Below are 23,486 nucleotides of genomic sequence, written 5' to 3'. Positions count from 1 at the left end.
GAGTCATAAGATGTTGCTAATAATAGGAAAGGTTAAAGGACTCGAAGGAGGTTGAAGAAGGCTTTAAAAAACACATGGAGGGAGGGAGGGAGGGAGAGAGAGGAACCATATCTCCATGTTTTTTGTTTTGAGGCCAAATTGAAGTTGAGTAGTATAATAAGAAAATAAATGCACCTGAAAAAAAAATATAAATTAAAATTATATAAACTAATTAATTATTAGTAAGAATTTGTAGGCATTATTTAGTTTATTTGTTTGTTCAATTTCATCCTAATTATATCCATTTATATATTAATTGAGATAATTTTTTAAATGTAGAAAAAGTCAAGATTGTTAATTCAATGCAATTTTACAGATATTCCAAATTGTATAATTTAATTTAATTTTTTAGTTTGGTATTTTATTTCAAATATAAAAATTTATATATTAATAGGTTCTCAAAAGAATTCAAATGATATATAAAGTTGAATTCAATTCCTTATTTGGTTTCAAAAAAACTGAAAGGTTTAACCTTTGTTTTGTTTTTTTATTCATATTAATATTACCAATAACAAAAGCTAATTAGGGTGGAAAAACGATGCTCCATCTAAAAGGGTTCACTTTTCAATGGAATATTGGAATAGTATAACAACCAATTTATTAATTTAAAAAAATGATGAATTGGTTATCGAAGATAATATGATATTTTTAAAAAATTGACGGGTCATTATTATATTAATGGTGAATAAGTAAATTTTTTTGCATTTTAAAAGCATACTAAAACAATTAAATTACTCATAAAAGCAAAACGTGTTTAACTAATGTTTAAGGAATTTCTTTATCTTAGTTTTTTAATTATTATTAAGTTGATTATTAGATAATTTGATATTTTAATAAATATAAAATATAATTTAAAATTAAAATTAGGTGACATATAATAGTTTCTATAATAACATTGAAAGCATCGTGGTACTTCTTCCATCTAAGATAGTGCATGTTATCATTTAATAGACAGTGTATTATTAGTAACTTCTTATTTTTTTATCTCTTTTCTTTTTAAAAAAAAATTCATAATGATTATTCAAAATTTAAGTTCAAAATTTAATAGTTGTCCTCTCATTTATTGATATTTCAACTTTGATCCTTTTTTTTCTAATTGTTGTTTCAAGCCTTTTTGTCAAAATTCATAATTGTAATTTGTTATTTTTTTTTAAATATCTAATCCTCATTCCTTTAATTTTTATTTTGTATTTTAAATCATGTTGTGAATTTGGATTTCATTTTCAATTCAAAATTCTATGTTGTCCACTCATTTTTTTATTTTAAATTTACTCCTCAATCTCATATTTGCTATTTTTTTTATTTTGAATCCTTTTATATATTTGATTTTTTTTAAAAAAAAATTCATCATTCAGCATTTGATTTGTTATAAATTGGACTTTATGATTTTTCTAAATGAAAGGCTTCTAGTTTAGTAACTTAAGTCATAAGTTAAAAAAGTTAACATGAGTTAACTTTGTTTTTTTTAGTATCTTTTTATTTCATCATTCAACGTTATTTATTTTGAAAAGAAAACAAAAAGGCTTCATGATTTTTTTTCAATTTCCTCTTAATCAAGTTATCCTAATCTCAAGACTTAAATAACATGTTTGACAGATTAACTCAAATATTTTTTTGGGTAGCTTTTTTCATATCTTTTTTTTAGTTTTGATCTTTAAAATTGAACTTCATTATGTTTTTCCCGTTTTATCTTCTATTAAGTTATTTTGTTTGTATGATCAAACTCACAAGGTTTAATGGCCTTTACTCAGGTTTGTAGGTGTTTAATTTTTTTTAAGATTCTTTTAGTTGATTGATTTTATTTTTTTTCATCATTTTATATTTAGATTGTAAGGGATCAACCATTATTACTTTTTTTTTTTCAATTTACTTTCTATGAGATTAGCTTGACCTTATGATCCAAGTTACGAGTTTGTCGTGCTAGCTTAGATTAACATGGCTTGACCTTGTGATCTAAATTACAAGTTTATCATACTAGCTCAAATTGACATGAGTTTCTTTATTTTTTTATTTTTTTCCAACTTCATCATTTACCCTTAAGTTATCTTGGGATTCTGCTTTTTTTCTTTTCTTTTTGACAAGTTTTCTTTCTCTTTTAGTTATTATTATCAGTTTTCCTTTCAAAATCTAGTCCATTTATTATCATTGGTTTTTCTATCATATAATTAGATGAAACCATCTCATTTGACCCAGTAGGGTCTATTAGTTAATTCATGGATTTTTTTTTCTCCTTCTTTGAAACACACCAAAAGCGATTGAATATTATTTTTTAACATCATAAAAAAATTAACTCGGCACTTGATGAAACATAGGTCACTTATCTAGTTTGTAATATTTGTTAGTGTTAAAACAATATATGTTTACATATTTTACTAGTTATCACTTGTAGTCAATATTATATTTTGTAAGTAGATGTTTTGTTTTATTTTAGAATCAAAGTTTAAAATTTAAGGATTTTAATATTACAAGCCTATATACTAACTTCATCGGAAAAAACAACGTTTCAGGTTCCATCTACCATACCTATATAAAACATTTCTAGTTCTGTGAAGCAAAGCTTAAACATATAGAATTTTTTTTCCAATAAATTTAATATATAGGTATGTAATTAAAAATGACAAATAAAATCTCAAGTTGTCCAATATTATCCCTAACAAACATCTCAATTATTTTGTTAGCTCTAAATAGTCACACACCTTATGCACACAAATATGACCAAAGGTTTATAAATACCTCTAGTCACTATATAAAACATTTAAGCTAAACTAAGCTGGGCAAGTTAAGATTTAAGTACCGGTTCATTTAACCAACACATTTTTTTCTTGCTTCTTGCATTATTTTTCTTTATTGTACATTATTCTCTCCTACATTTATTGGTTTATGCATCAGAGAGTCCTTTGTTCAAATAAGAAACTTTTGTAGGAAACACCTAGTCTATAGAGAAAAGTCCACATTCAAGCTCAGTCACCACAATCTAAAACACAATCGTGAAAAGCCCATTTATTTTTGAGATTTTCTAGACTTCATTAGTGATATCATGTATAGGAACCTAGACAAAAGCTATTTCATTCCCTTTTTACACCTTCTCATTCAAATTTTTTTTATCCATAGAAAATAATGTAGAAACTCCAAGAAATGAAAGATTAATTAATCTTCTCATAATAGGAATTTCATCTTCTTCAAACCTCAACCAATTATTATTAAGTGCAAATGCTCAACAATGTTGTGTAAGCTATACAAAAACAACTTTATAATCTTTTATTCCATCAATAGAAAACACAATATCTATCTCCATTACATGCACCACTGGATATATAAAGATAACTCTATTTCCCTGAAGGAATAAAACAGAATGACATGAAATCATATGAGAATAATTATACTCTAACTCTATAAAAACATCATATCTGCTATAAAGAATACTCCTTAATAAGTCCTAGATACAAGAGTGGTTATTGTCACTAATCATATTCTAGATCTCACTTGTATGTTTTTTATAAATAAAAAAAAGTTCAACTACGATACTAGATTAGTAGTTGAACGAGCTGCTAAGAATGAACATTACTCTTATTAGATCAAAGATTCCATCAAGTGCTACACACTTGTCTCTCCGAATATTGTTTTTATGCCAAGCCAATTTAGACAACTATAATGAATTCATAAACCTAAGAAAGCACATATAAAACATAAGAAATATCTTACAACTTGTAATACAAAACAATGATGTTACATTCCATGGATTTGTTAGAGTGTCGTACCATATCTTTTAGCCTAAGCCTCGTTTGTTTCCAAGAAAATAATTTTTTAGAAACCATTTTCCCTACTTTCCAATATTTAGTAACCTTAAGGAAAATTGGTCAAGGAAAAAATAGTTTCTAGTCAAATGAAAAATTATCCTTAAAGAAAGAAAAGTGTTTTCCTTTTTATTTTCTCTAGAAAACACTTTCTAAAACTTAAAAAAAAAAAGGTGAAATGACTAAACACTTTCTTATTATTTTAATTGCTATTTGTTTTATTTAAAATAATTTATGAAATTGAATTTTTTTCAATTTCATCCTCTTTTAAATTTTTTTATCTATTAGATTTAGTCCCCATTCTTTTTATTATTATTTGTTTTATTTGAAATAATTTATTTTTTTCAATTTCACCATTCTTTAATTTTTTCATATGTCAGATCCGATCTTCATTCTTTTAATATAATTAAAAAAATAAAATATTAATAATTTATTATCTAGCTAATTTCTCATTACATAGCCAAATACTGAAAATGGTTTTCCAACTAATTTTTCCTAACACTTCGAAACATTAAAAAATAATTTACTTTTCATAAAAATTATTTTCTAAAATGAAACTACTTTATAGAAAACAAATAGGCCTAACTTCACCCTTGATTTTCATGATCATTATATCAAACTCAACTCTCACTTTAGCACAAGTATATCAACAAAAAACGATCATATCTAAGCTCTTTTTCATTATACAATAAGAAGATGAAAGCACTAGAATATATCTCCAAATGTTTAACAAGAAAATGCTCAATATGAAGAATCTACTCTACCATTGAAGCCTTAATTAGTGAGGTATATAATTACTCTTTATAGAAATGATTGTATACTCTATGTGACCAAACTCTCTTTAACATGAAACAAAAGATGAAAAATAATGCTCACATAGAAAAGAAAATGTGACTAGATAAGAACACTCTTAGTCGCAACTACAAAGAGAAAAATCTCTCCAATATAATCAATCACCAACCAAAGCATTTAAAAAAAACACCAAGGGATCTATTTCTAATCACATGGCTTTCTCTAAACTCTTAACCACACATTTGACCACAATGCAAGTTGATTTATTGGCTATTATAAAGGAAAAATACTTCATGCAATATTTACCTTTTATAAAGAGTGACATAAACACAAAGAACCCCAATAACTTATTTTCACCACGACCATAATCATGATATTCAAGAATGTCATGTCTTGAAAAAAAAGATAAAAAGATTGATTACCAAAGGTCATGTCTAATATTTTGTTAAGAAGAAAATGCAACTATTCATACAACACAAAAAAACATCCTCACCTTAAATTACATGAGATTCAATAATGTTCAAAAATCATATCTCCACTTGAGAAAGCCTTTTAAACTTTTCAATAAAACTAATAGTGTTTCTCTATGTCTCCAATGAAAATCTTCATGTCTCCAAACAATTCTCCATTATGAAATCCCTATGTCTTTGATAAAAATATTCATGGCAAGATCTTCATATCTTTAAATGAATATTTATGTCTCTAATAAAAATCTCTATGGCAAGATCTTCATGTCTTCAAAAATAAATTCATTAAAGTCTTCAATCTCTTTATATAATGCTTTAATACTGCTTTCATGATCACAAAGCATTTTTTAAATTTTAATTAATAATATCCTATATTTTAAAAGGAACAAACAAATTAATCAAATCTTCATCTTTCTTGTAAAAAATCATTTATCTCTACTACAAGCTTTAAAAATGCCACAAAAAGATAATATCATTATAAAATAATAAATATTTTTCTCTTATTTCTTATGGTCAAGTCTTTCAAACACCATTATTTAAAAGACTTCAGAGATCAATGAAAGTGCACAAAAAAAATTTTCTAACCATTTAGGCTTCATCATAATCAATAAGGTCAAGCTCAAAGGCTAGATATTATAGGCCTAAACAAATAGAATCCTAGTCATTTTGGGATGGCTTAAATATTCTGTCATTCACTCACTCCCATCTTAACTCGGGTTGTTTAATATCACCTTCAACATACATCTTAATGCATTTTTTTAGCTTTAAGGAGTCGTGCACCATCTACTAATGCATGCACAATTATACTAATTCTTTATGGAAGCACACAAATTCTCTAAAAAGGGCATAGCACACCTCACACATACAAATTCTTAATATAGAACATAAACATCAACTTCTTCATTTAATGGCATAACAACACCATAAACCAACATCAATCTCTTCACTAATGATATCTAACTAATGATATCTAGTTTTCTCAACTCACTATAAAATCACTCTCCATCATTGCTCCACTTATCAAGATACCTACAACTCCACATATCATGAAATATCTACAACATCACTTTTTATAAGATATGTTGGCTTGACTAAAGGTTTATAAGGTCATTTGGTAAAATATTTAAACCAAGCCAAGACAAAGTAAGTTGAGCTTCACGCAATAGTTTATTCAACCAACACACTTTTTTCTTGCTCCTCACATTATTATTTTTTTCTTTTACATTTATTAACTTAAACATTGATGGTTTCAAGTATCAAAAATAGATTTGCGTTGCAAGAAACACCAAGCATAAAGAGAAAAGCCCACATTTAAGCTCAATTACCACAACCCAAGACACAACCATGAAAAACCCATTGTTGTTTCAGGTTTTCAAGACTTGATCACCAACATCATTGATTTCAAGAATAGTCAATCATTTGTTGTATTTCTATACAAGAAGGGAAATATTCCTTCTACAAAATTACAAAGCGAAATTCCGAGACCTTTTATTGATGACTGGCCGGAATGTTCATGATACAAAAGGAGGTGATTTCAACAGACTCTCCATGGCTGAGCTGAAGCCTGAAGGTGAGTTAGGATATTTTACAGATAATTATCAAGCCTACGGTTGAGATTGCCACTGTGTACCATTGTGGTTAATTACAGTTAAGCAAAATCTCAAGGGAAATTCAGGAATTTATTGAAGTGACCAGCAATTGCATTGATGATGCTCATACCAAAATCCATGCAAGGAAGAAATAACAAAACAAGGAAGAAATGGCAAAACATGTTATTATGCTAAAGTGGATTTAGCATCTTATTATGCCTGTCACAACCGCAGTCTGCTTTTATTTAATTTCATTCCACTTTGTGAAGCTGCAATCTGCTATTGGATTGAGTGACCTGACTCAGAGTTTAGAATGACTTTGCTGTTCAACTACCTGATCAAGTTACAACCACACAAGGCATGGCCAACTAAAGACTTTTTCAATATGCAGACTAATAACATAAATGTACATCACAATTCCTGGCAATTGGGATAGGTATCGAGTGCTTCATGGCATTGAAAATGCAGATTTATCTTGTCCAGCGTAGGCACATCATCGTTATAAGTAACAATGCCTCGAAAAACCAACATGAGAATTGATTAGCATGGTTTCGGATAACTTGTGAAGTCATGATATACAAAAAACTAGGCACTCAATTATCCTTCACCTTTCAGGAATAGATAGGCAGTCATCCATATTTGCCTACATACAGAAGTCCGAAAAAATAATTGTTTCTCATTTTTACAATTCATGAGGCATACAATTTTTTGAACATCTTGACATGCATGATGACATATAGAGTTCTAAAAGATGCACAAACTTAGCAAAAGATCATATCAGTTTTTTCAGAAACAGGAAGATTATCAAAAGAAATTAAAACTCAAACTGCAGATGGTTTTTCATACGCATACATTTAAATGCAAGATGTTTTCTCAGCTTGTTCTAGCCAAAATCGGTCCTAGGTGTCATCCATGTTACATCATCAGTACATGGACTGTTATCTCCTGTTAAATTCATTGTTTCATCGGAATCCTCTGACAAAACAGACTGAAATCCCACTGCTGGTTTCCTCCATGGTAAAACAGGAAGTGGCGCTTCGCCTCTAAGAATCATAGCTGCCTCCTTAACTGTTGGCCTCTTCTCATGATTGGGTTGCACACAAGAAAGTCCCACCATGAGCATCCTCTCAACTTCCAGTGTATTAAACATCCCTACCAACTTTGAATCAGCAGCCCCTATCAGTTTCCCTTTCTCCCAAAAGCTCCATACCCGATCGACCAGCACTGCACCAACATCATCTACAGGTCTTTTTCCCGTGGCTACTTCTAGCATCACCACACCAAAGCTGTAAACATCAGATTTCACCGATGGAACACCAGAGTAAACATACTCAGGAGCGAGATATCCTGATGTCCCAGCTGGTATAGTAGCTGCTCTCATCACAGAACTATGTTCATAGACTTCCGCTAAACCGAAATCTCCAAGCTTGGCATTGAATTCTGCATCAAGCAATATATTGCAAGCTTTCACATCTCTATGAATTATCTGTCTCTCACATTCTTCGTGTAAATATGAAAGAGCAGAAGCCAGTCCAAGGACTATATTTAATCTTTGCTTCCACAAGAGAAAAATTGCAGAGCTGGAGTTCTTGTGAAGGACTTTGTTAAGGCTACCATTGGGCAAGTATTCATAGACCAGAGCTAATACCGTTCCCTCACAACACCATCCTTGAAGCTGAACCAAGTTCTCATGTCTTAAGCAACATACCATTGTTGCAAACTCAGTGATGAAAGGATTGCGAGCACATTCAATCCCTGCCTGATCAAACCTCTTAACCGCCACTGATCCACGAGAGGACAGATACCCTTTAAAAACTGTAGCAGAAGCGCCTTGACCAATAATTCTGCTTCGGTGAAATCCCATTGTTGCTGACCTAATCTCAGTAATTGACAAACTTCTTGGTACTCTATTAATTCGGCCTTCTTTAGTTCTTCCGCCAACACCCTTTCTTTTCTTTATCGCAAAGAAAATGATAACAAAAAGAACTACAATTATGGAGACAGTAAATGCAGCCAAACCTCCCAATCCCAAAGCCATTTCTAGTAGCTTTTTTTTCCTTCCATTTTGAGTACCGGGCCCGTAATTGTACTTTGGATTCTCTGCATAACACATTAAACAATCCCCCTTTTCACTTGTATCTCTAGGTGTCACGGACGAGAGAGTCGCATAGGTTTTGAACCGCCAATGATCAACAATGTGAACGGCTGAACCCTGACCATTCGAAGCAGAGAAACCAACATGCATGTACTCTTTGAAATGCTGAGAGAGATCAACCTGAGCCACAAGAATAGGACTTGGTGGCCTGACTTGAAAGTAACTGACCCACACCTGAATCAACTTGGATGAATCTGAGTACTCAATCCAAGCCGTGATCTGCCTTCCACTTTGTAGATCAATCCCTACCGACACAGCATCAATTGCAGCAAGAGAGACAATCGTGTTAGCATCAATTCCAATGTGATTGCTACTTATATCACCAAGCGAAGGATCAGAACTTGTATCAAATTCCACAGCAATGAATGAATCTTGAGGGTTTAAGGCTGGTTCTGGAAGACCCATGTACCCTTTTGAGAGACTAAAAGAATCAGCATTAGAGGTAATCAAGAATGCCATACCATCACCAAAAGAACTAAGTGGGGATCGAATAATGGAAAATGAAAATCGACAAAAGAAAGACGCGGTTGTGTTAGTTATAGGATCAAGAAACCTAATTGGGTACAGGTAGAGAGCTTTCCCAACCCCATTAGAAGATGATGATGATGATGATGAAACAGGGCAGGTGTGTTGTTGAGTAAGACTAATGGCATTGTTTCTGAGATGTGCATCACCATAGAGAGTAACATTTCTATCTGGCAAGAAAGAGACGGAAAGAGAGGGAAAGCTGAAGTCAAGTAAGAGAAAGAAGTAGAGCAAGAAGAGAAGAAAAGAAAACGAACGCATTGAAATCACAGATATGATTATCTGATAGTTGGATATAGAGAAGTTGCTCTTGTAAGAAACACAAGATTTGAGAACCCAAAACTGAATCTTTCTTGCTTATCTGATGCTATGATCTGTTTCTCTTGGCCTGAGAGAATTTGGAGGGAAAAGACCTGCAGTTCGCAGCTGATCAAAATGTATATAGAGAATGGGCTTTCCTTTGGGATTATCAGTCATTGGTCTTGTAGTCTCTTTTTGTTATCTTGAGCTTGTTTTATGATTTGCAATGCTGTGGGCTTAAAATAAGCGGCACAAGAAAAAGGCCGTCTTTTGGTAGTAGCTGGTGCGTTGGTGCCTTCTTCTAACGGCACCGTTTGTGGTCTCTCATGTAAATGTTGGCTTCCAAAAACCCTTAGAAAGAAGATGAGAGGCTGGTAGCGAAAGAAGTGTTTTTTTCCCCCACAGAAATGGAGGCAAATCTGTGTGCATCTCTAGGCCTCCCATCTCCAAACTCTCAAAATCACCACGATCCAGCAATCCAAACTGACCTCACTAACCTCTTCACTCAATTCTCCTCTCTTATATTGATTAAAAACCCAGAAAAACCGACCAAAACCCGCTATAAAACCACCCTCCCATTTGCCTCAAACTCCTTAGATTCCCAGATTTTTGCACCAAAAAGCCCAAAATGGCTCCAATCCACCTCAACAAACAGCCCCAAAGTCCAATCTTTAATGAAAAACCTCTCTGTTTTTGAGAGAGCACTTATAGGAGCAGGTGGCGGCGGCATAGCTGGTGCATTTACTTATGTGTGTCTGCACCCGCTTGATACAATTAAAACGAAGTTGCAAACAAAGGGTGCATCTCAGATTTATAAAAATACACTTGATGCTGTGATTAAGACCTTCCAAGATAAAGGGATTTTGGGGTTTTATAGTGGTGTATCTGCTGTGATTGTGGGTTCTACTGCATCTTCAGCCGTGTATTTTGGTACTTGTGAGTTTGGTAAATCAATTTTGTCAAAATTTGAGAAGTACCCATCCGTGCTTATCCCTCCAACTGCGGGTGCAATGGGCAATATTGTGTCATCAGCAATAATGGTGCCTAAAGAATTGATTACGCAGCAAATGCAAGCTGGTGCAAAGGGGAGATCTTGGGAAGTTTTGCTGAGAATTTTGGAGAACGATGGCATCTTGGGCCTTTATGCAGGGTATTCTGCTACTTTGTTAAGGAATTTGCCTGCTGGTGTGCTGAGTTATTCTTCATTCGAGTATTTAAAAGCTGCTGTTTTGACTAAGACTAGAAAGAACAGTTTGCTGCCAATTGAAAGTGTGTGCTGTGGGGCACTGGCTGGGGCTATTTCAGCGTCTTTAACCACACCACTTGATGTAGTTAAGACCAGGTTGATGACCCAAATGAAAAAGGACGTTGTAGATAAGGCTGCAGCTGTAATGTATAGTGGTGTTTCGGCGACAGTGAAGCAGATTTTGACGGAGGAAGGGTGGGTAGGTTTTACTAGGGGAATGGGTCCTAGAGTGGTTCATAGTGCTTGCTTTTCGGCTTTGGGATACTTTGCATTTGAGACGGCAAGGCTTGCTATCCTGCATCGGTACTTGAGGCACAAGGAGTTGCGCGAGTTGGATGGTGCTCCTGCATGATTGGTGGCTGTGAATTGGGATTGATTGCCATTGCTGCTGGTAATTCTTGCCCCTTGTTTTTCTCGTTGGTTGCTTTATCTATTGGTGAAATGGTTGTAAACTATTTTTCGTTTCTGCATTTGTACACACTTGGAATAAGAAAATTCAACATGGTTGGTCTCTTATTATTAGCATGAAAGATATTGTGCTTGCAATACTGATTTAAAATTCTTGCATGAGTTCCAGTGAATCCACTTTCATTGTTTGTTGACTTAATTTCTTAATTGATTGCCACACATGCTCACGGTCTGAACATAAAGTCATTAGGTTTTATTGCTGGTGATTTATCAATTGACCACTGGCATGCATGTAAAATCTGAAGATACAATGGAGGTGATACTGTTTTGTTACCATCAGCTACTTCCTGTACAGGACCCCTACCTAACTATTTTTTGTTATTATTCGCTTTTTGTTAGTTTTTCACTCAAATACCTGTGATTTAGTTGAGCACGCAGTTCCTTTTTAAACTTTGTTTTATTCCAATGATATTTTTTAGTGGAACCCAAGCTATCGGCTGAATCTAATTGCAATAGCAAGATGTTCCCTACGGAAACACACTGTGGAATGTATTTGCTAGAAACTAGAAAGGAATAGCTCTAGGCTGGTTTACTTATGCTTTTTTTCTACTAATAGTTGCTAGAAACCAGAGAGGAATGCTTTAGGCAACTTTACTTGCACATTGTTTGATTAATTTGTTCTCTTTGTTTTATTGTGGATGACCTGAATAGAGATTGTATGGCTATTTGCATTTATTGATTTATTTTTTTAATGAAAGGATTGGAGCGAATGTGAGAATAGAGAATGAAGTCTTTCTTTAACCATACCAAATGACGATTGCTTTATTTATAAAATGTCTTATAACTAACATTTGCACAAATTAATCTGTAAGAATGGGTTTATTTTACTCTCTAATTATAACTCACACAATTGGAAGCTTGTCAAATCAGTTAGAAGCAGCAGTAACTAGAAGAAAGTCAATCATCTGGAGTGTATGCATTACTTTTATTAGATGCACATCTTTATCTTCATACGGCTAAATTGATCTTTTTCTTTATGAGAAATTCAGCAACTGCATTCGGGCTCTACCATTCAGAGTTGCACTGATTGTTTTGTTACAGCAAATCAACCATAGAAAAACATTCAATGGTGTTGCTGCTTCTTTTTTGAGATGTTACTATCAGTAATAAGGATCAACCATAGAAAAACATTCAATGGTGTTGCTGCTTCTTTTTTGGGATGTTACTATCAGTAATAAGGATCATTTTTCTGCTTTGTGCTAACTAGGGTTTAAGATTAGACAATGATGTTGTTCTTTACAGTTGGTCATTATCTTGTATGAAAATGGAGTTAAAACTTCCTTTTTGTATTTTGCACAAGAAAACATTTGAATCTGACTGCATTTTTCACTTACAAACATGGAGACTAAGACAAGGAAATCAATGCCTTGTCTGCCTTACCTAAAAATATTTCCTTTTATTATTATTATCATTATCATTATCATTTGTTTGTTTGTTTTTTTTTTTTTTTTTCTTTGCATTTAAGCATTATCTTTTGATTAGACGCACATCAATTATTTTCCTAGATCCAATGTCATTTTACCCTTGCATGGCAATTTCTTGCTGCTTGAAATTTTGGGGTTCGGAGTTGCATAAAACAAATTATAAAGTCGAATGTTTAATAAACTTAATGTTAAATGATGAAATTAAAAAAACAATTAATTACAAAAAAATTATTTAAATCAACTCGAGATAACTTGTTATCTATAATCAAGTTCATGAAATGTTATATTCAATATGATTTGTTCTTTGTACTCTTATTATCTAATTATGATTATGGTTTGCAGCAGCACTAGACATTTAGAGTTGTTTTGATAAAAATGGATCGCTGCATCAACAAACTAATTGGTTGGCAGTTCAACAACAATGAATGGATTTAATACTGTTATGGAATGGAAGTATTAGGATTCAGATGGAAGCCTCGGGACCATAGCAAGGCCACATGTTTGCTAGCTCATTGGCTTTCTTCTTGGATAGAAGATGGTAACTTGCAGTGTAAGTTGTGGCAATGAGCTATTCAAAGCAGAGCTTAATGGCTTTGTGAATGATGAACTGAAGATGGCTTGATCGTCTTCTCTTGAAATGATATTTACTAAAACAAGTTGGAGACAAATAATGCTTGGCCTCAAGTTATCAATGTCTTTGACGTTCCCTTTCCCTGCACGTAGATGAAGCTGCAGAAAGCTGAGATTGAAAATAGGGGGATTCATTTGTAGAACTATCCAGGAAGTTGCTGACTTGCTGTGCGGACAAAATTTAAAAATCGTTGATTAGGGTTTTCGTGGCGTGGTTGCTCCCAAATTTTTTTAAATCAAGCCCAAATTTCTCCAAAACAAATTATTTCTATGAATAAATAAAAAGTTGTTAAAATAACAATTTTTAAAATTTTATTTAATTTTTCTTCTTTCTAAAATTAGAACCACTAAGAAGCTTGTGTATATTTAAAAAAAAAAATGAAAAATAACTTAAAATTTTATCATATTTGGTTGATTAATAAGTGAGCAATATAATTTGTTTTTTTAATTAATTTGATATTTTATTGATTTTTGATTTTATAAATATTTATTTTAAATTGAAAATTATATAAAAATAAAATTATTAAATTTAGTCTGGTTACAGGTTTTTAACCAATTAATTTCGCTTTCGGTTAAGGCTTGATGATTTTTTATTATATTAATTTATTTAATTAGATGTATGCATGAATTTTTTAAATTTCATTTAAGACTTTTTTTATAAAAAAAACATGTCATAAAAATCTAGATTTATATTTAAAGAAAAAAAATTTGATTTTTAAATTTCATTTAAGACTTTTTTATATACAAAAACATGTCATACAAATCTAGATTTATATTTAAATTAAAAAAATTTGATTTAAATACTTAAAAGTTGTATCTTTCAATGTAGGATAAAAAATATTTTCAAATAATTTTTTAAATTTTATTATTTATAATATGTATAGCTTATATTTATATGGATTACTTTGAAATTTTTTTATATAAAATATTAAAATCACAAATATTTTTTAAAATTTTTTAAATTAATCATGAGTTAACTAAAACTACTCCATATAACCAGAATTCTTAACCGAATCATAAACTTTCAAACCCGATTTAATAACTATAGGCAACTATAGGCAAACCCGTTTCCAAGTCAAGACACTTGTAGTAGTAGGAGGGGGACATAAACTTCCAAACCAGATTTAATAACTACAGGTAACTACAGGCAAACCCGTTTCCAAGTCGAGACACTTGTAGTAGTAGTAGGAGGACAGCTCCGCGGACATATGGCTGTCTTTTTAGGCTTGGGGTTCACACCTTGGGCTGAGGAGTCATGCCATGACTCGGGATTTCTATTTTTGGGCCTTCGAGTATTCATATGGAAACAGCAATATCCGTTAGTTCATGGACGCCCCCTTACATTTCCCTTTCCAAGGAAATCAATGGAGGCGTTAAAGGCTTCTGATTTCCTTCCTTCTATAAATAATCGCCTCACAAAGTAATTATTATAACTAATAAGATAGGAATTTTATGAAAATAATCCCTATCAACCGCACTGAGCTAATTTATATAAGGATATGAAAAGAGAGATACTTAGAATACACAGTTCACACCTTCGAAAGATATTCCTGCACCTTCATTAATGCTAACCTGCATCAGAAGTCCCTTGATCCAACAAGTGGACTTTCTTTCTTGTTTTTGCGAGGATCCAAGAAGTCGAAGGTCAACAACCACATTCAATTGCTCAACCTCCGAGCCTCACAACCCATCAAAGAGGAGACCCTTTAACTTTTTAAAGAGGCTAAAAAATAATGCAGCCTCGTGTGTGGAAACCCAAACAGAAGTCGTCGTGTTCCCCACATAATGAAGGAGATAAGATGATTTGTTTATTTATGTCTCCATTTTATCTCTTGCATGCTCATACATCTTCAACATGATACTTACCTAATATAACATGCATGTATGTGCATCATAAATGTGAGAATATGAAATGCTTGATGAGATTTTATTGCTACCATTTTCTTTTCATCTTTCACCCAGACATATGAATTACTTGATCCATGCATGTGATCACTTTGACATTCAAACATAAATTGTTTTTAGCATGTACAAATGTACCCAACACCCTTTTGGAAAAAGTACCAATGAATGGTCTTGCCAATTCTTTACAACTTTGGCAAAAATAAATAAATAAATAAAGAAGAATGTCATCATTCATACCCCTACTATAAAAGGTTTCGCTTACTGTTTTTCCTTCTAAAAGGTTTCAGAGCAAGTCGAAGTCACAAAAAACAAACTCGTTTTCACACTACAATGCGGGGTTGTATAAAAAAAATTTATTGAACATAATAATAAAAAAAAATCTAGCCAGCATATATAGAATTATTATGTATTTTTATTATTGAGTCCAGCCTAGAAATCAACTTTGAAATCATTTTACTTAACTCCTTATTTAGTCCTGATTTAATATTAAATTATATAAAAGTTAATATGATATAATTGAATTTTTCGATAGACATTCCTAAGAATTATAAAAAAATGAAATTTAAAAAAAAATTGGCATGAAGAACCTTCCAACTCAACTCTTAACTAGCCTAAATTTAAAATTAAATAATGTAGAAATTGTTCTAACATTACCTAGTTAACTGATCGGCTAGTAAAAAAATTAGGAGAGTAAAATTGACAAAAAAAAATTGATAAAATTAACAAAAAACAAATTCTCGATTCAACTCCTAATTTAAATCAGGTTTAAAATTAAATAATATAAGAGTTTTTTCAATATACTCTAGTTGACTTGGTCGATGTATAAATGTGTAAGAATTTTTTTAATATAATCTAATTAATTTGGTCAGTATATAAATATTACAAAATAGAAAGCTAATACTTTAGGTATAGCAATCCTTTTTTACTAAATAAAAATTTAGAAGAATTTTTACTAGTTATTAGTATGAATTACTATTAAAAACCGGACAATTACACGACTTATTGCATATAATAACTTAATTTTAGCGAGGATCCAAGAAGTCGAAGGTCAACAACCACATTCAATTGCTCAACCTCCGAGCCTCACAACCCATCAAAGAGGAGACCCTTTAACTTTTTAAAGAGGCTAAAAAATAATGCAGCCTCGTGTGTGGAAACCCAAACAGAAGTCGTCGTGTTCCCCACATAATGAAGGAGATAAGATGATTTGTTTATTTATGTCTCCATTTTATCTCTTGCATGCTCATACATCTTCAACATGATACTTACCTAATATAACATGCATGTATGTGCATCATAAATGTGAGAATATGAAATGCTTGATGAGATTTTATTGCTACCATTTTCTTTTCATCTTTCACCAAGACATGAATTACTTGATCCATGCATGTGATCATTTTGACATTCAAACATAAATTGTTTTTAGCATGTACACATGTACCCAAGACCCTTTTTGAAAAAGTACCAATGAATGGTCTTGCCAATCCTTCACAACTTTGGCAAAAATAAATAAATAAAGAAGAATGTCATCATTCATACCTCTACTATAAAAGGTTTTGCTTACTGTTTTTCCTTCTAAAAGGTTTCAGAGCAAGTCAAAGTCACAAAAAACAAACTCGTTTTCACACTACGGGGTTGTATAGAAAAAAAATCTTGAACATAATAATAAAAAAACATCTAGGTTATATAGAATTATTATGTACTTTTATTGAGTCCAGCCTAGGAATCAACTTTGAAATCATTTTACTTGACTCCTTGTTCAGTCCTGGTTTAACATTAAATCATGTGAATAATAATTATGTGAATAATAATTATGTGAAATTTATTTTAATATGATATAATTGATTTCTAAGAACTAAAAAAAATAAAAAGATAAAATTTAAAAAAAAATAGCATAAAGGACCTTCCAACTCAACTCTTGACTAGCCTAAATTTAAAATTAAATAATGTAGAAGTTGTCCTAAAATTACCTAGTTGACTGGCTGATCAATAAGAAAATTAAGAGTAAAATTAATAAAATAAATTGATGAAATTAATAAAAAAAACATCTCGATCCAACTCCTAATTTAAATCGGGTTTAAAATTAAATAGTGTAAGAGTTTTTTCAATATGCTTTAATTGACTTGGTCGGTGTATAAATGTGTAAGAGTTTTTTCAATATAATAATATTTGGTGTATAAATATCACAAAATAGAAAACTAATACTCTAGGTATAGCAATCCTTTGTAACAAAATAAGAATTTAGAAGATTTTTTACTAGTGATTAATATGAGACAATTACAAGACTTATTGTATGTAATAACTTAATTTTTTTAAAAAAAAATTAAATCTTTAAATAATTTTATATTTGTATACCAATATCTTAAAAAATTACAAATAAATTCATTTTATTATTTTGACTACGTGTATGATATTCAAAACCAACATTTCCCCTCAATTACTTAATACTCCTGGGGGATCTTATAATTCATTGATTATCACTTGCAAGATCAGTTTTCAGAGACTTTTAGATTGATTTATTTATTTGAAAATCATTTTCCTTCTACGAATCCTCCTTCCCAAACACTCAGACAGGTGCATCATTGGAAACCACAATACTTTGGTTAATAAATAATCTTTTAGTCAAGAAAGAAAAAGGCAAATCAATCTTCATCCAAATAATTGTAGAAACAGTTTCAACAAGTTCTTGATTATTAGTTTTCTTCGCCCAGTAAACCATCACAGTGATGCCAAGCAACAGCTTCAAATTGAAAAAAAAAAAAAAAACACCAGTGACAGAAAGGAAGCCGCATATGCTTTCTCAAAATAATTATTGGAAAACAAAGGATAAGTTGTTGATAAGGGGCAAATAATTATTGGAAAACAAAGGATAAGTTGTTAATAAGGGGCAAAAAAAAAAACATAAAGTGCTTTCTTTCTCCAGGCATCTTAAGCCAAGCAGTTGCAAAATATGGGATGGAACTACTCGATATGGTGTTATCGATCCCTCCTTTCTTTTGTTCTGTTTCCACAATGTATCAATTAGATGGTATATATATTATCTGATTTGGAAAAGGTATTGGAGCAATACTGAGTAAATTTCATTAGACACGAAGCTAAAGCTACAAGTTCAAATTCTATAAAAATGGGGGGAAATCGAGTCTTTCATCTTTTCATGTGTTTGTTAATGTCGAGAAAAAACTCCCAATTACACATGATCCACAAAACCCCCAGAGATCAACAACATAGTCAGCATATCAAGATTTAACAAGGCATGATATGGGTAGTTTTGGTCTCATAGCTCACCGCCCCACTAAATCCACCAACATTCTTACACCCAAGTCTCAAAACCTTGATCAAGTCACCACACATCCTCCTTACAATATAATTCCCTTCCCCTACTTCACTTTGCATAACCAGCAATAGCTTTGTCACTCCGTTACTCCTCGCCACTTTCTCCACCGCCTTCTCATCCCTGAACAAAAAACACATGCTCCACAGCACCACCACGGCATCCTCCGTTGCCGTTTTTGAGGCCTTCATTAGTCTCTCCACTATTGCCCCCGCACATTTCTGGTCACAGCTTAGCGCTGACTGTCCATCCGCACAAGTGCAAACTATTGACAATATCTTCAGTGACTTCTCCACGACAGAAATGGCAGTGTTTTTGCTCGACATCATGTTAGATAAAACTTCGACGATTCCGAGTTGAACCAGCTGAGACTTGATGGACCGAGTCACAGAAACCGCAATCAAGAACGATAAAACCACGTCGTGTAATTCTTGGTTGTCGTTATCTATTTTGATGAGATGAATTATATCAGGCAAGAAGTTGTTCTCCACTCCTGCAATGAATCGCTTTGATTCGTTGTTTGTAGTAACTGATTCTAAAACAGTGAAGCATGCCATCTTGGACTCTAAACTCCCATTTTGCAGAATAGAAATAAATGAAGGTAAACAACTCGAGTTCGAAGATGATTTGAAGATTAGTTTGTGCAATTTTTCATTGACTCCGTTTTCAAGCAAAATTAAACTTAAGATCCTGACAACCGACTCCAAAACACGAATTTGCATGCCATTTATGCTCAAAACACCAACGATAGTCTCCAAAAAACCATCAAAACTTGCCAAAAGACTTCGGTTCACCTCTCCAAGACTAGCAAATTCCACAATCGAATCCAAACACCTCTCGGGTTTTGCGTTGTTAATTTCTTCAATCCAAGCCATAACCTTCTCTTCCAAATCTGCAGTAGAGGGAGAGGAGTTCGAGGAGGTCCAGAGGTTGATAAGGCGGCGGAGAGTGAGGTTAGGAACGAAGTCCTTGGAGGAGAGGACTTGCATGGTGGCAGGACAGGTGTCGTGACCGGAGTCGAGCCAGTGTTGGATACTGGAGCGATCGTATGAGACGCCGGTGCAGAGACTTACGGGAGAGTTCATTACGTCCAGAGAAATCGGGCAGTGAAAAAGACTGGGTACCGTTATGCAGAGTTCGTCTCTCCCCATTTTTGTTTCTTTAGAGAAAAAGAAAGAGAGAGATACAAAGATTGGAGGAGAGGGAAGAGGGGATTTGTAGGGGAAGACGGAGTCAAAGGGTAACGTCGTTGTTCTCTTGGCATGGCCAATTCTTTTAATAACAGACGTGGAAGAGGGATGAGCGGGTTGTGGATAAGTGGTGGAGCTCTTCTCCTTTCGGTGGTCCCCTACCACCTTCAAGTCTCCAAGTCCAAGCTATTTTTCTCCCTTCAATGTTTTTTTATTTATTTATTTTTATTTTTTTTAATAGCATTCTATTAACACATGATCTCAAATATTTTACCGGTTCCTCCTCCGTTTGTTATAAAAGAATACAACGAGGTGTTTTTTTAATTTAGAAATGTGATAGTAGCTATTTTTTAAGTGTTTTTTATTGATAGTAGTTATTTTTTAAGTGTTTTTTATTTTGAAATATATTAAAATAATATTTTTTTTATTTTTTAAAATTTAATTTTATATCAATACATTAAATCTAAAAACATAAAACAATAATTTTAAATAAATTTTTATTAATCTATGCTTGGACAGCACCGGCAAAGAAGGCTCCATCACAGATTAATATGTGCGCCTACTCAAAAGATTGTTTATTTCATGATGAGGACAGGGGTACGTAGACTTTTTTGCTTTCATTTGCCTATCAAAATCTGTACTAGATAAACTATTACTACGAGTCCAGGATGATACTGTTCGGATTATCATATGCGTTTGTTTATTTATTATTTTTTGTACAAATAAGCATTAACTAATAGAGTTACTGTATTATTTTCCCCGAGCCATCCTGGGATAGGGTGTAATTATTTTAAAATGAAAAAAAAATATTTAATGTTTTTTACTCATGGATTAACTTAATATAACTTGATTGAATTTATAGGTCTAAAAATATTTAATATAACTTATAAAAATATAATTTAACTAAAAATTAAAATTTAAGATGACATCTATTTTTAATATTAAAATTAAAACATATTAGATTGATTTGAATTAACTCAGACTAATATATTAAATCTGAAACTAAGATTATGAACTATGATGATCATATAAAAAGTAAATCAAAATAAATTATCAAATCTAATTCTCAATCAAATAAATATTAAAAGATAAAATTAAAAAACAAATCAATTAAAATAGAACTTAAAAAAGCAACACAGGTTAACAAAACATGAGATACCCTATGGAAAACAAATAGAATAAAAATAAATTAATTAAAAATAACATAAAAAGCAACTTGAATTAATCCACCAAAGTGACCAAACTTATGACCTAAGTTATCAAATTGAAATAACCTTATAGAAAAAAAAAAACTTTGATTTAACTCGAATTAACCTACCATATTCTTGACTTTGGTCATGAGATAAAGATAATCCCATGAAGAGCAAATCAAAACAAATTATCAAACTCAATTCTCAATCACCCATGTCGGGTTCAATGCTAAATGATAAAATTTGTAAAAATTTTAATTAAGAGGATGACATAAAAATTTAGTCAAATAAATTTGAGTTAACCTATTAAGCATTGTTATTGAGTAATGAAGCAGGGATAACCTAAAAAAAAATTAAAAAAAATTATGAAACTTAATTTTCAATTATTAAATGATAAAATTAGATAAAAATTCAATTAAAAGGGAAAAAAAGTCAGGTTAATTTATCAAACTCACAACTAGATCATGAGACAAGAGCAACTCAATAAAAATAAAATCAAATTTTAAAGGATCTATAACTTGGATTATGAGACCGAGATAACTTTTTAGGAGAAAAAAACTTAATTTAATATGGATTAAAATGTCAAAATTAGTGACATTCATAATGAGACAAAAATATCTTCATAAAAAGTAAATCAAAACAAAATATGAAACTTAATTCTCAACTGAGTTAATATTGTAAAATAAAATTGAAAAAATCTATAAAAAATAAGACATAAAAAACAATCCGAATCTATTTGAGTTAACCCTTTAAGCATTATTCTCGGGTTATAATACTGAAATAATATAATACAAAATAAACAAAATAAATCATGAAGTCTAATTTATAAACAATCTAAATATTAAAAAAAATACTTAATCAATTAGGTTAACCTACTAAATTTATAATTTAAGAATTTAAATTAAGAGAGCATGGCAACTTAATAAAAAAACAAACATAACATTAAAGATTGAATTTAAATTAATAGTTAACAAGTGAATACAATCATGGATGTTTGAAGAATATGGACACCACAAAAGTTTCAACTCAAAAGAAACTTCTAAGGAAACGGGTGGTATCTGTTTGAAACTTTGAATACACCTAAACAAGAAAACGCATCTGCAATAATACAGGGATAGACTAGCATGCCTTGTTGACTCTTGACTTATCACCTAAACCTGTGATTTTCTTCAATCCCTGCAATCGCCACCACGACTCTTTTGATCAGGCTGTTGGTGCTCTTAATTTTCTCTGCTATGTCCCCATCTCTATTTATTTGACTTCATGGAAAGGTGACCCCATGTCAATAAGCAAATATTACAGCAGCAATTATTTAGAGACTCTCTCTCTTTTACCAAGTCGTTTTTCTCTACGTTTTCACCCAATTAATTAATGGAGATTTCAACTGGTTAGTCATCAGAGCCGGCCACGGTGACCCCACTTTTGTGCTCTGATAGTACGAGTCAAAATAAATGATCTAATCAGTTGTGAAAATCGCCTCTCTAGCTAGTCTCTTGAATCATCCAGTTGCTCAAGGTAAATATGGAATAGCGCCAGGTAGAAGCTACAAAAAAATGGCGGATTTCGAGCTGTGGATGCTAATGAAATTGCTGGGCAGCCCTTCGACTTCATATCTAAGCTGCCAAACAACCCTGGATGCTTTCATACGTAATTATATATGTCTTTATTCTGTTCGTTTTCTTTACGAGGAAAGAGTTAAGAACTACCTTGTGCGGTGTGGCTGATTTGCACTTCAATGACCTAGTTTCACATCCGCTAGCTCTTGCCCTTGTCTGTTTTTTTTTTTTTTTTTACTTGTTAATATCAGTCCTCTAACGTTTTAATTTTTGTAAGTTTATTCATATGGACAATCTTAAAAATGCATTTTTGAGATTGTTCTTGTTGTGTATTCGTAAGAATTTATAAATATTTCTAATTAATTATCTCAAGGTTTGAACAGAAAAGTTAAAAAGAGAGTAAACTTTCATGATTACAGGTTTTTTTTTTGTATATATATATAATTGATGGAAATTAAATCTTATGATGGAATCCGTATACTTTTATCGTTCTACTTAGTGTGAAATTGCAAACAAAACATAAACGAAACTTGATTTTGGATGCATTTACATTTTTTCTTTTACGAGAAATAATTTAATATGGTTTTTTTTCACCAATTTTGGAAGAAAAGTCAAACAAAGGAAAGGGACTTTCAGCTATTAAATTTTAATATATGAATGCCAAAGTAAGACTTTATTAAATTAATAAATAGTTTTTTAGAATGAATAATATTATTTTATTAATCAACACTAATACTGAAGGAAGTTTAAATAAATCACTATTTTACAGTTTTATATATATATATGTGTGTGTGTTAGTTTTACTAAGTGTAACTCAAATGATTATATTATAAATTTATTTTTTAAAAATTATTAATTTGAGTTTTATGAATTTTAAGGTTATTA

At 31.6% G+C, this 23,486-nt stretch overlaps 3 protein-coding genes across 4 annotated transcripts; 1 reads left to right on the top strand and 2 right to left on the bottom strand.

Moving 5' to 3' along the window:
* Positions 1–7,564: 7,564 nt before the first annotated feature.
* On the bottom strand, positions 7,565–9,899 carry LOC105107542 (Concanavalin A-like lectin protein kinase family protein). The gene is made up of 2 exons (XM_011001501.1): positions 9,775–9,899; positions 7,565–9,531 (listed from the first exon to the last, which is right to left on the bottom strand). Exons 1-2 carry the CDS (start codon positions 9,836–9,838, stop codon positions 7,565–7,567), a joined length of 2,031 nt encoding a protein of 676 aa, XP_010999803.1. The 5' UTR covers positions 9,839–9,899.
* An 85-nt stretch (positions 9,900–9,984) lies between these two features.
* On the top strand, positions 9,985–13,479 carry MFL1 (Mitochondrial substrate carrier family protein). 2 transcript variants are annotated; one of them, XM_011001500.1, is made up of 2 exons: positions 9,985–11,298; positions 13,142–13,479. In XM_011001500.1, the coding sequence occupies exon 1, from the start codon at positions 10,069–10,071 to the stop codon at positions 11,257–11,259; it is 1,191 nt and encodes a 396-aa protein (XP_010999802.1). In that variant the 5' UTR covers positions 9,985–10,068; the 3' UTR covers positions 11,260–11,298; positions 13,142–13,479. The 2 variants fall into 2 exon arrangements, with proteins under 2 accessions (XP_010999802.1, XP_010999801.1); XM_011001499.1 differs by lacking the exon at positions 13,142–13,479 and adding an exon at positions 12,224–12,342.
* A 4,925-nt stretch (positions 13,480–18,404) lies between these two features.
* Positions 18,405–19,946, bottom strand: LOC105107540 (U-box domain-containing protein 28-like). Its single transcript, XM_011001498.1, has one exon. The coding sequence runs from the start codon at positions 19,814–19,816 to the stop codon at positions 18,578–18,580; it is 1,239 nt and encodes a 412-aa protein (XP_010999800.1). The 5' UTR covers positions 19,817–19,946; the 3' UTR covers positions 18,405–18,577.
* Between the last annotated feature and the right edge of the window lie 3,540 nt (positions 19,947–23,486).

This window comes from Populus euphratica, unplaced genomic scaffold (genome assembly GCF_000495115.2).
Source record: "Populus euphratica unplaced genomic scaffold, PopEup_1.0 scaffold164.1, whole genome shotgun sequence".
Taxonomy (NCBI): domain Eukaryota; kingdom Viridiplantae; phylum Streptophyta; class Magnoliopsida; order Malpighiales; family Salicaceae; genus Populus; species Populus euphratica.
Note: the sequence above shows the minus strand (reverse complement) of the source record. Positions and strands in the feature narration are given on the sequence as shown.